Source organism: Neltuma alba, unplaced genomic scaffold (genome assembly GCF_004799145.2).
Source record: "Neltuma alba isolate B1F8T4 unplaced genomic scaffold, ASM479914v2 tig00002638_pilon, whole genome shotgun sequence".
Classification (NCBI taxonomy): Eukaryota; Viridiplantae; Streptophyta; class Magnoliopsida; order Fabales; family Fabaceae; genus Neltuma; species Neltuma alba.
In genome coordinates, this window is record NW_021632948.1 from 1 (window position 1) to 11,931 (window position 11,931).

At 35.9% G+C, this 11,931-nt stretch overlaps 1 protein-coding gene across 8 annotated transcripts; it reads right to left on the reverse strand.

Moving 5' to 3' along the window:
• Positions 1 to 3,854: 3,854 nt before the first annotated feature.
• Positions 3,855 to 11,017, reverse strand: LOC114734547 (UPF0183 protein At3g51130-like). Of its 8 annotated transcripts, XM_028922170.1 has the most exons (16): positions 10,804 to 11,015; positions 10,216 to 10,298; positions 9,945 to 10,019; positions 8,950 to 9,017; positions 8,759 to 8,864; positions 8,627 to 8,687; positions 8,370 to 8,536; positions 8,186 to 8,248; positions 7,937 to 7,984; positions 5,106 to 5,219; positions 4,919 to 5,021; positions 4,731 to 4,810; positions 4,501 to 4,605; positions 4,340 to 4,395; positions 4,225 to 4,248; positions 3,863 to 4,133 (listed from the first exon to the last, which is right to left on the reverse strand). In XM_028922170.1, the coding sequence occupies exons 1-14, from the start codon at positions 10,898 to 10,900 to the stop codon at positions 4,348 to 4,350; spliced, it is 1,218 nt and encodes a 405-aa protein (XP_028778003.1). In that variant the 5' UTR covers positions 10,901 to 11,015; the 3' UTR covers positions 3,863 to 4,133; positions 4,225 to 4,248; positions 4,340 to 4,347. The 8 variants fall into 8 exon arrangements, with proteins under 8 accessions (XP_028778027.1, XP_028778016.1, XP_028778003.1 ...); XM_028922194.1 differs by lacking the exon at positions 4,225 to 4,248 and having other exon boundaries at positions 3,855 to 4,053; positions 4,340 to 4,398; positions 4,731 to 4,807; positions 10,804 to 11,017; XM_028922183.1 differs by lacking the exon at positions 4,225 to 4,248 and having other exon boundaries at positions 3,855 to 4,053.
• Positions 11,018 to 11,931: the final 914 nt, after the last annotated feature.

Here is an 11,931-nt window from a genome sequence, read left to right on the forward strand (position 1 = left end):
TGGGTTGGTGGGTTGGCCCGTGAGTCCCAAGCCATATTCCCAGCTTTAATGCCAGGTCTGATCTCATATGCCATAATTGTGTTTTGGTCAAAATGGAGCTGACTCAGCACTTGATAGTCAAATAAAATGGTTCTGTCAGAAATAATAATAGACGTATCTTTTAAATACTTTAGAAGTAAAATTGCACCACAAATAATTTTAAGACACCAAGTGCAATTAGAAAAATACTTTGAGATGTTGGGCACACCTTAACCCTTTAAAATATCAAATTCTAACCATTCCTCTCCACTTTTCTCAAGCTTCAAATTTCTCACACCTGCTCTTACCTTTCAGTTTTCTTACATATTACGACTACTGCTTACTTGTCTCCATAGAGCAATTTACATTTATAATAGGACCGCGAGGAGCCTATTCACATTCTGTGTCCTTTTAATACTTCGCTTGCACTGAACTCCTATTACTTAATTTCATCCACCCATGTATGTATCTGATGACCATGCACGTCCAATTTCTGTGCCTTATTGGGAATGTTATTACTACTACTTTACCGTTTCTATCAATATAGCATTAAGAAATTGATTGAAATTTTCTCTGGAATTTTTGTTCTCCCTCACTATTTCTTGATCGATTGGCACCTTCTCATCTTCCTCACCCACTACAGCATCTTCTTCTTCCGTCTTCGCCTTTGATTTCTCCTATGCTTCTCTCACTAGTATCTGCGTTTTCTTTCTTCCCTTCCATAACATCGTCATTTACTGCTTTTGTTTTTCTTCTTTCATTCCAATCTGTATAATCTTTATCATGTTCTAGACATGTTCAATAATCTCACTTTATTGGGACTATTATTTCGATTAATTTACTGTTTCTATCAATATAGAATTAAGATGAAATTTTCTAAGTAACAAGATTAAATTCGGTGACCTAAATGTCGGCTTTTATTATCAACTCAAATTCGGTCACAAGATTAAACTTCGAAAAAATTGATGATTTTTATCCATTAATGTTGAATGTTAGTCATCTTTGCAGTGGTTGTCTTGTATATGTATTAATCCTTTTGAGTGTGGTATAAGCTTGAGCTTGTGATTGCATTTTGGAATTTTGGGATAAATATAAACAATAAATCTGATTTTAAAAAAAATTGGCAAGTCAGCTCATAATAGGTTAGGATTGGCATTTTGCCAGCACGGTGTAGGCTATTTTAGTCTGCACTTTGTAACTCGCAGGTCATGGTGGTTGGCTCGCAACCCACAATCTAATCATATTCTCATGTCTAGCGTAAATCTCCATAGTGAGACATTTAAAAGTTACTTTCTTTTATTCAAAATATAAGCAGGACTTGATTTTTTTATAAGCATGAATTTGAATTTGTCTGCTCATTTAATGCATTTTTTATTTTTACTCCTAATTAATTATATCTATCTCATATCTTTTTTTCTACTCATTCTCTTTCTCACTTAGCCTCTCCATAAATGAGGGTGTTTTAGAAAAAGAAATTACAGTTTTTATATATTTATTATTTTTAACTAATTTTAATCAACCTTTTAAATTGAGTAATATTGTTTTTTAATACTCCTCCGATCCTTAATCTAGAACCCAATTATTAAGTTGGTTTTGATCCTAAATATAAGAATTATTTATCATATTTATCAGTTTTCTCTAAATTACCCCTACAGATATTCCGTCAATCATAATCAAGTAAAAGAGGGAGATGAGGTATTAAGAAAGATGATTATGGTGTTTTAGGAAAAATGTGTCACTTTTCTTATAATTAACTAACTTACCTAACTTCCTTAATCTAATCAAATTAGTTAAATAGGTCTTATATTAAAGACTGGAAGAGTACTTATATTTTGAATAGAGAGAGTACATGACAGAAAACCATCCATTTCGATCAAAGTAATATAATGGTGGATATGATGCTATCAGATACGGGATGTAATTCATTTTAGAATTTTGGATATCCATTCTTTACGTATGTGTCATCTAAATTTGAGTATTGTCATGCTCAATTAAAAATAGCCTTGTCAAAGTCGTTTTTGGCATTTAGACAGTCTCAAACTGAAAACGAGCAACGCATGTCAATGTCTATTCATATTGTTCTCCCACAATGCACATAAATTAATATTGAAAGAAATTTGAAGATAAATATTGCATAGAATTCTTATATTTCTCTTTTGCCTTTAAATGTAACAAAAAGACGATTTTAAAAGAAATACATTGATTTACTTATTATACCATATAATTATAGATGGAATGGAAAATATACGAAATGCATCAGCTCAATCTTGCTTGAATATCATATCTAATAGTGTCAAATCACCAATGTGAACCAACACTTGATAAATATAAAGTATTGCAAAATAACTACAATATGCAATTGGCAGCCTAGAAGAACATTACTAAATCTCACAATCAAGCTGAAGATGTTTCAAATAGCATGATATATTATTTTGAAATTTGAAATGGATGGCTTTGTGATATCTAGTAAATGTAACCTTGAAATGTTCCAATTTTGTAGACTTATGTCATTGTAACTCTTGGTAATTTGATACCTATGAACGGAGGATATGTACTAAGTAGTTATAGTCTTGAAGAGAAAGTATTTTCTCCCTCAACTCTTTACCATTCCTCTTATTCCCAATTATTTCTTATATTTTCTTAATTTTTATAACCGTTACATATTTTATCATTTTATAACTGTTCATAATGATGGTAAAAAATAATTGTCCAATTGTTTTAGGGGCAAAATATTTATTAACAATCAAAACTAACTACTTCATTATATTTTCTTTTCTCATGGCACGTAGTGGCATTATATTCATTTAAGCTGATCTTCTTTAAATCATATCATCCGACTAAATACAACTTTATATTTTGCAGATTGTTGTTTTTCAAGCCGTTGTTTGCCAAGTTGGTTTCATATTTGGATACCTTATCAAAGTTCTTTGCCTTTGCATCTCTTTGTGCTTCCTTTCCACCTTGCCGATGGTTTGTGGTCTGCACGAAACCAAACTTGTTTTGCAGGAAAGAGGTTTCAAATGACACATCTATGATATCTGCTGCGCAAAGTTCATTTTACTTTTGACGAAGACGACGATACCAGCGGGAGTAACTGCCAAGCGAACAGGGATCTCACATCAGCTGTAATCATTGGAGGGTGAACTTTGCAATTAAACGTACCCGATGCCATGTTCGAGCATGGATTTCGTGTGCCAAGCGAACAGGGATGTCACATCAGCTGTGACCATTGGAGGGAGGGAGTGTGTGCGTGCATGCGTGCGTGCGTTCCCTTCAACGTTGGAATGTTGCAAGCTCAGAGGCCCTCCCCGAAGTCCTGCGTTTTATGCCTAACCAACCTTTTGTTTTATATATCCCTCAACTATGCCCGTGTTGTATATTAAACTCCATAGAGTCGCTCACGAAAAAATTACATGGCACATGCATGGTGCATTGGAACTTACAAATGTTTGTACGGATAAAAGCACCAGCCACCACGCTGCTTTGCCCAAGAAACAAAAAGTAGCAACGCTAACCTACGCAGAACACACATATTTGAAATTCCAATTTTACACTTCGTTCACAGATAAATTTTAACCGATATATGTTTGCCTGAATAGCCAGGATATAGTTATTCATTCTCCAGTATATCATCTGTCACAGGCTGCACTTTGGATCCCTTAAATCACAGATAACGTCCACATGATCGCAGCAAGACAAAGGCACAAAAGCACAATCTCATTCATGGTTATGAAACTCTGGAACGTTTCAATTTTATTCAAGTTACCAGGGCAAGTCCTTCGGAGGCAAGGTAATAGCAAGTTTCTTTTGGAAAAGAAAAGGGGAAAAAAAAAAACTTGGCATGTTAAGAAAATTATACCTATATAGACAGTTTACAGAAGACGTACAATTTGTAACTTAACTGTACAATTATTGGTCCTTACCATGATGTACATGAATAAACCTTGTTTTTTAAACAAAAAAAAAAATTTTACACATGGACTGTACAAATAACGTTGGCTGCTCCTTGTTAAATCACACAACCCGACGAGACAACTGCTTAAACAAGCCAAGGAACAAAGAATAATTAGCAACTCTTGAGGATGGCCACGGACTGATTCCTACTAGTGATACCCCTATAAGTCAATAAATGCAGCAGAGCAATAATTAGACTGAAGCCCGGGAGAAATGCAGACATGGGTCTTGTACTAGCTCATAGCAAACTACCTTGATCTATTATATGACAGCAATCTGCAAGAGAAAACAACTCGTCCTATATGTTGGCTCAAAAAGAAAGGAGAACACTCAGACAATTAAGAGATACATGATTAAAAGGATGTACCACATTTATTATGACTGGAAGAGAGTAATAGTCGCAATATAACCGTTTTTCATCACCTGCTACCACCACCAGAATATAGATTAGGGATCTCTTCAAAGCCAAGCACTAAATTAAACTACAAATTACAAATGTAAAAACTTCAAGAATATAGAATGATTCACCTCCAATGCAATATTTTGATAACCATACACAAGGGTAGACCCAAACGGGTTGCTTGTAGAACCTTGTGTTTGAATAGCAGCTCGACCGCAATCACCAAGAATTTCCTAAAAGATTAAAACATATGCTATCATAGATGAATTCGATTGATTACGAAAGAAAAACTGGTATCAAAGCATGCCACATTGTCTTCATCAAATTATACAACAGCTGAAAGCCATAAGAAAACCACCTTAACTTGTTCCCACTTTGTCGAATGTGTAATGACTTTTTGTTTGCTGCCATTGGCATCATGAAAATATCCCCCAACTGCTGGAAAGAAAATTAAAATGATCTCATGCCTTCCATTGCAACAAGTCATGGCTCGTTTTAGCAGTATAAAAAATCAATGTTAAATACTGCAAATAGAAGATAGCTTACAATCTGATGAGGCATAGATAACAAAATTGCACTTCATGTATGAATTAAAATCAGCGTGACCAGGGTAGTTGGTATGCAACACAAACTTTTTTATTTTGTGACTCTGTAACAACAGAAACAAGAAAAGCCATCACAACATGGTAAATTATCATCACTGTACATAAGTGAGAATGGGATGAGGTGAAACCTGTCCATCAAATAAAATGTCAAGCCCACGACTAAAATAATTATAGAAGTAATCCCCACAGAGAGTTGTTCGAGGCCGAAGATCAGAAGCAGAATGAATAACCATTTGATCCACCTGCAAGATTAATCTTTCAGGTATTTAATATCAAGATAACAAGAAGAAACAATTAGATTCAGTTTTTCTTTAGATTATTATCACTGTCTAAAATTACTGTTTTGGCTTTAGACCCATTCTCATACCTACGGTCTTTCCAGAGTGTTTGGATGGAGAGAAAATTAGGGGGAAGGGAAAAGTAGAGGAGAAAATGGAGGGGGAAAATGGATTTTCTCTTGTTTGGGATTAGAGAAGAAAATAAGGGAAGGATAAAGTAGAGAGAGGAAAATGGTGCAGGGCCAATATAATTTTACCCCCAAAATTTCTGCCCAATATTGGAGATTTTGGACAGAAAACTAATTTTCCATACTTATCCCTTTTCCTACCCTCACAAGCACGATGATCACTCCACCTGATCCTTTTTGTTGTTGAAACTGAGACCCAAAAATTGTTGCAATGTTGCTAAAACTCATCGCTGGTCAGAATATTGCCTGCATTGTCTTCTGTAATTTCATTCTTTAAAAACATTTACAAGGCTTCCTTAGCGTAACTCTATTATAAACATAAAGTAATAACATATATATTTTTTCGTTTATTAATAAAATTTTCATATAAATAATAATAATAAATAAAGTATGATATGTTTATTTTTATTTTAAATTTCTTCTATTATCTAAGTTTGCGAGAAAATATATTTTGCTCAATATCTTAATTTTAAAATAAAATGTAAATAATAATTTCATTTTAGTTTTGACTTGTAGTCTTTATTTTGGTGGTAATTAATTTTTTATCTGAATTTTTTTTTCATGACGTTACTTAAAACAACAATAACAATAAAGCCTTATCCCACTAGGTGGAATTAGCTACACGGATTGCACGTATAACAAACATACCTTGTCTCCACATTGGGTCAAGAACAGGGTCAGAGGGATCAAAAACGGCTAATTCATATAGAGCCATCGAACCGGCCCAACCAGCAACCAGAACTATCCATGTGGCTGAGAGCCCTCACAGTCCAGGCACAACGACGCAATTATCAGGGGCGCACTCTATCACTGAGCTAATAGCCCGTCATGCGGGCCTCCCGCTGGGGGCCCGCTATTGTTAATTGAAATATCTCTTTCAATGACTTCATTAAGCGTTGTCATCGGCCTTCCTCTACTCCTTTTTAGAGGACTCCATATGTTACTTAAAAATGGGTTAAAAATTAAACAAGGGTATTATTGTCATTGTAAATGTGATGCATTTTCTCTCCTCCATTTTTTCTCCCCTCCAATCCAAACACAAGGAGAGATAATATTATTAGTCCACTTCTCCTCCCTCTACCCCCCTCCTTCCCCTTATCCTCCCCTTAGTTTCCTCTTCATTCAAAGAGTGTATCCTCCCCTTAGTTTCCTCTTCATTCAAAGAGTGTTAAAGTTGTCCATGTTACATGTATCATAAGAAGATCAGATGAGACAGTCCATTAAATACTAGCAGGAACTTGTCACAACGATACAACTACAGCTGGAATGGAGACCAGTGAAACTAGCAACATGAACTTTGATATTAATGGCGGCTCACAGATCACAACCTTTTAACGGACTAATGCTGAAATACACCAAGATGGAGTAAACAATTCCTTCCCCTTTGGAGCCAAGGCTCAGGAAATTGGGTCTTACGAAAGAGAGAGCGCAGAGAGTTAGTCCCTAATCCAATTTTTGAAGAGTCTCGTGAGTGCCATGTTCACACCTTACAGTAAAAATGAACTGATGCAAACATAATTATGACCAAGGGAATTATTTCTTCTGGACACCAACTTTGCCAGCTACTTGGAGTGCCTAGAATAGTTAAATAAGGATGCTTCGCAGAACAGGTTAAGAGGAAAGAGGCTAATCAAAGTGTGAGGTTCAATCCATGCCCAATGTCTAATTCTCTCCTTGAGGACAATGTGAATCTTATTTGGGAGAGTAAAGATGGGACTCTGTCAATGCATGCAACCATAACACAGCAGAGGTCAGAAGGACGGGAAGAGCAAAGGAAGGCAGAATTGATGGTGGAATAAAGGACCTGCAAGTGGATGCAAATAAATGGAAAAATGAAGGAGCAAAAGAAGGGAATAATGATTAAGAGGGAGGGAGAGTGGTTAAAAAGCAGTTGAAAGGACAAGCTGAGAAAGGAGCGGCCTAGAAGAACCCTGGATCTGGTTTTGGTGGGAGAAAGCCATACTATTGAAAGTTGGTGTCTCTTTCTCTTTTTCAGTTGGATTAGCATAGTTGGCATTTGTCATTCTTCGTTTACAATTTGTTTTCTTCTGGTAGTTGCTGAGTATTGGTGACTTGCGTTTTGTATTGCTGTGATGTGCATGAAGCTGGTTGTAATCAATAGTAACGCCTTGGTATGAGGGCTGAGGTCATTACCTTATATCAAAGGTGCATCTGTTTGAGTAATAAGGGTGTCTTGGTTTGACTGGATCTAAGTGAAAATTGGTGGTTATATTGAGCGACTGTACTGTAAGCAACAGTCCAAGGAGAATTTACTGTCTTTATATCAATGTTGCAGTGCTCTCTGTGTTATTTCACCAAATATATAGCAGAATAGGTGTTCTGACACTAAGTTTGAGGGTTCTAACAAAGAAAAAAGGTCAAATAATGACCTTTAAAATTTCAGATATTACTGCAAATCAGATCTGTTGATTTCTGTATAAAGTCTGCAAAGCATTAAGCTCCATTTAAAAGATTAGTACTTGATAGTGGTACCTGCTTTTGATGAATTCCACAGGGGCGACCTAGTTCAGTCCAAACATCCTGAATATTGCAGAAAGCTGTAATTAGATGGAGAGAATAACTAAGGGACTAAAGCATAGCATTAACCTCACATCACACAAAAGAATACAGGATCGACTGGAAGATTGACAGACAAGGGGGGAAAAAAAACCGATAGGACAACAATATAGTTTGATAATGAGAAAACAAAAACAGACTTAATTATAGCAACATGAGACTTGCCTGCGGAGATGCACCAAAAGGAATTCGCTGACCACCAACTGTAAAGTGCAATTCTTCCCCTAGCTATATTACAGAGAGAGAGAACCAATTAAACCCCAGAATTAGGGGAAACTTAACATAACATCATCCCCAAGATTCTCAGTATTTGAAGTGTAGACAGACAAAGGGCTAAAAGAAGCCAAACCTTAACATGAACCTCTTCCATGTAAATGCTGCCAGCAGGTAATGGTGGAGCAGAAGCCTTATCCATTAAGGATCCTACACCAACCTTTTTGCCAGAGGAACTATCATATATAGAAACACGACATGTAACTGGTGTAGTGCCATCCGGAAACTCCAATGGCAGTTCCACTTTCAAAATAAAATGAAAACAAAAGGTCAACAAATTAGAACATGAAAACTCAGTGGGACATTTCAATCTCATGAAAATAAAATAAATACCTCCTTCATCATGGCAGCAGTCCGTATACTGACTTGGAATAGGAAATGCAAAGGAAAGACCCTAAAAACCAGAATAAGACAAAATTAGTATAAAATATTTATGAATATGAACTATAAATCCCAAATATGTACCGGGTAAAACAGAGTGTAAATGCCTCGATCCTTGTCGAAAATTCCAGGATAAGTTGGCCCAAAGAGTGCATAGACAGCAACAAAAGTAGCTAAAGTTGATGGTCCTCTACAAAATAAACATAATGGTCAACAATATACCTATAAGTAAAAAAGAGTAAAACTTTAAGTCCCTAATCCATACACTCACTCACCCAATGAGAGAAGTGGAATAGCGCATTTGAAGCCTCTTCACATCGTATATCTCAATTAGGCGCAGTCTCTAAGATATTAATCATATAGTAAGTCAATGAACATGACAAAATCTTCTTATCATGTACTACAGTACTAGCAATAACAGACAGAAGCAATCCGCAAGAACTTGAATTCATTGGTACGATAAGAACAGATAAGAACCACAAGATACAGAAACTGAACAATCAACTCTATATGAAGATAAAGAAATAGTTAAAAATCCTTCCTAACAACATTCGTAAAATGATGCTACAAGTATCCAGTCAAAATATCTTCTTCTTCTTCTTGTTTTTTTTTGTTAAGGGTCAAATGAAGAGCACACAACATATAATGCACACAAACACACTCATACACACAGCACGTGTTTGATCCAGTGACCTCCATCCCCGCTTGGGGGCGGGGGGGTTGGTGCCACTAGACTCAACGGTCTTTGGCAATCAAAATATCTTATTGACAGAAAGAGAAAAGTCGATGAGACAAAATATATGATTATCTTCATATATAGGATCCCTAAATGATTTTCTTCATTATCTCCTATCCAATTCAAACATACATATAGGATTCACTCAATGGTAATGTAACCTGTTCTAGACAAACACCAAAAGCTAAATAAGCAAGGAGTTATTATTTAAGAGAATCTTTAAGAACTCAGAACCCAAAGTACGTATTTCCAAACTTGCATTACTCAATACACATACAACTGATTTGGCTGTGCTTCAGTGCTTTGGTCATGATATCCCAACGTTAAAAACCAAGATATTAGCTATGGTTACTGTTCCCATCAAATCAGGTGCAACATCAAAAAGGCAAAGACGATTACGTTTCACCCCCCACAATAAGCTAGTTATCGTTCCTATAAATGACAAGATAAAAAATTTCAGCTTGCCAAACACAACCTCTTTCTTACATTTCTAAGTGGGCTTAGTTGCTTCCAACAGAAAATAGGAACAAGTACCTGGGACCATGGATCAAACCGAAGATGAAAACCATGATCTGGAAAGCTTATAACAATATCCAACTTTAAGGGTTCCTGCATATACATGAGATTGAACCAACAATTAAGTCTGGCAAATGTCTCACAGAGACACATGATTGAATTGAAATCTGCCTACGCAGATAGTCCAATATAGAATCCAGGAAATTTCAAAGAAACTAAGGAAAATTGTTGTCTGAGTATACAGTAACATTGACGACGAAAATCACAAGTCAAATCGTTTGTCACAAACCTCATCAAAATACTTCACATGGACAACATCATATATGTTAGGCTGCTGCTCTATCTGAGCAAATGCTTCACATATGGGCATCCCTGAACAGCATTTGAAAAGCTAAGCATAATTAATAATCAACGCACAGGCAATCTATGGGTGCTATTAGGATTGACATCTCAAATGCATGAATGTTCATGTTAGCTGAGCCATGGATAAGATGCAACAACAAGAAAGAACCCACGAGAGTGAACGACATGACTTCCAGTCCCATCGATTGAGAGAATTTCAAATAGTCGACCTATATCTACAGGGGCATACGCGATTAGCAAAAACCAAAACCCAGAAAATACTTCAGATTTTACCCATCTTCGGCAAGCCATAAAGGGAAAATATCGAATGACTACTAGATTGTCATGTTCCTGAGTCCGCTTCAATCGAACGGATCAAATGATTAGAAAATTTTAAAATCGATTCCTTCACTTTCCACATAGAGATTCTCAGACAACAAACAAAGAACGACAAAAATTTGAAGCCAATTTAATCGGATATACGAATGATTCCAGAATAGGTGGTAATCGGTCAATGAAAATGGCGGCGAATTACCGAGTGAGAAGGGACCGATTCCAAGGCCAGGTCTAAGATCAAGGACGATAGCGCCCATGGCAGTGCCCTCGCAACGTCGTCTGGCTCTCTGCAACATAATCGCTGAAGGGATTGCTTGGGTATATTTCTCGGGAATGAAAATCTCCGCCTGTTACTTTCGCCAATTGAATGCCCCGGGGTCGTTTGTGCCCTTTAAAACAAAACGGAGCCAGATGATGAGGCCTTCCCGGCACGGATCGTCAACTTCTGCAATGGGCAACCCTTTTTCCTTCTCATTAAATTTTAATTTAAATTGTCGATCCACCCTACTTGCGACAAATATAATACTCGTAATTACACATTTTCGGCATTCAACGATTAACTGAGAAACAATTTTGATTTACATGAATTATGTTAATATTGATATTTAGATTAATAGCTACTAACTCTAGTCCTAGATAGCATAACATCTAGTTTTATAACGTAAATTATACTACATTTTATATTTAGGACATCAATTAAAATTTTGGCTGCCTATCCTAAAGTGAAAAGTGCTGAAATTAATAAAAGTGTGATGATAGCAATATTAGTCCTTAGGTATTTCCATTGCATCATATATGTTAAGATGAGAGTCTGTTTGGCTCAATAAGAAGAAAGGGAGGGGAGTGGAAGAATTTTAATATTATTTTATTTGGATTTATAAAAAAGAAGGGAGGGAAGGGAAAAATATTTAACATAGACAATTTTGTCCTTACTTTATTTAAGATATAGATATAATAGTCATCACATGATAAAATATAAGTATAATGGTCACAACATGGAAAAATATTACCCTTTTTCTCCAAATCTTCCTAATTTTGAAGGGAAGGGGAGAGAAAATTTCAAAAAATTTTATAAAAATTTTCCCTCCCCTCTTAAAATTTGTGTATTGCCAAACAAGGAGAAATGATTAAAATCCTTTCCTTTCCCTTTCCTCCCATCCAAATCCCTCATACCAAACACATCCTAAGGAAAGTTTATTACATTATTAAATTTGTGAAAAAAATTGCCCAAGGTTCCAATTTTAGTTTTCTTAATGAGAGGAATTCAAACATCATTATTATTGTATCAATTTATGTAAGCACTGTTAGAAGACTCGGCGTAAAGGCT

Excerpts from the sequence above, each read along its gene's own strand:
- LOC114734547 (XM_028922194.1), bottom strand. The coding sequence starts at position 10,900 with ATGTTGCAGAGAGCCAGACGACGTTGCGAGGGCACTGCCATGGGCGCT. Across the intron at positions 8,865-8,949 it reads TATTCCACTTCTCTCATTGG|AGGACCATCAACTTTAGCTA; the intron begins GTGAGTGAGTGT and ends TTTATTTTGTAG. Across the intron at positions 4,399-4,500 it reads ATCAAAATATTGCATTGGAG|CAGGTGATGAAAAACGGTTA; the intron begins GTGAATCATTCT and ends TGGTGGTGGTAG.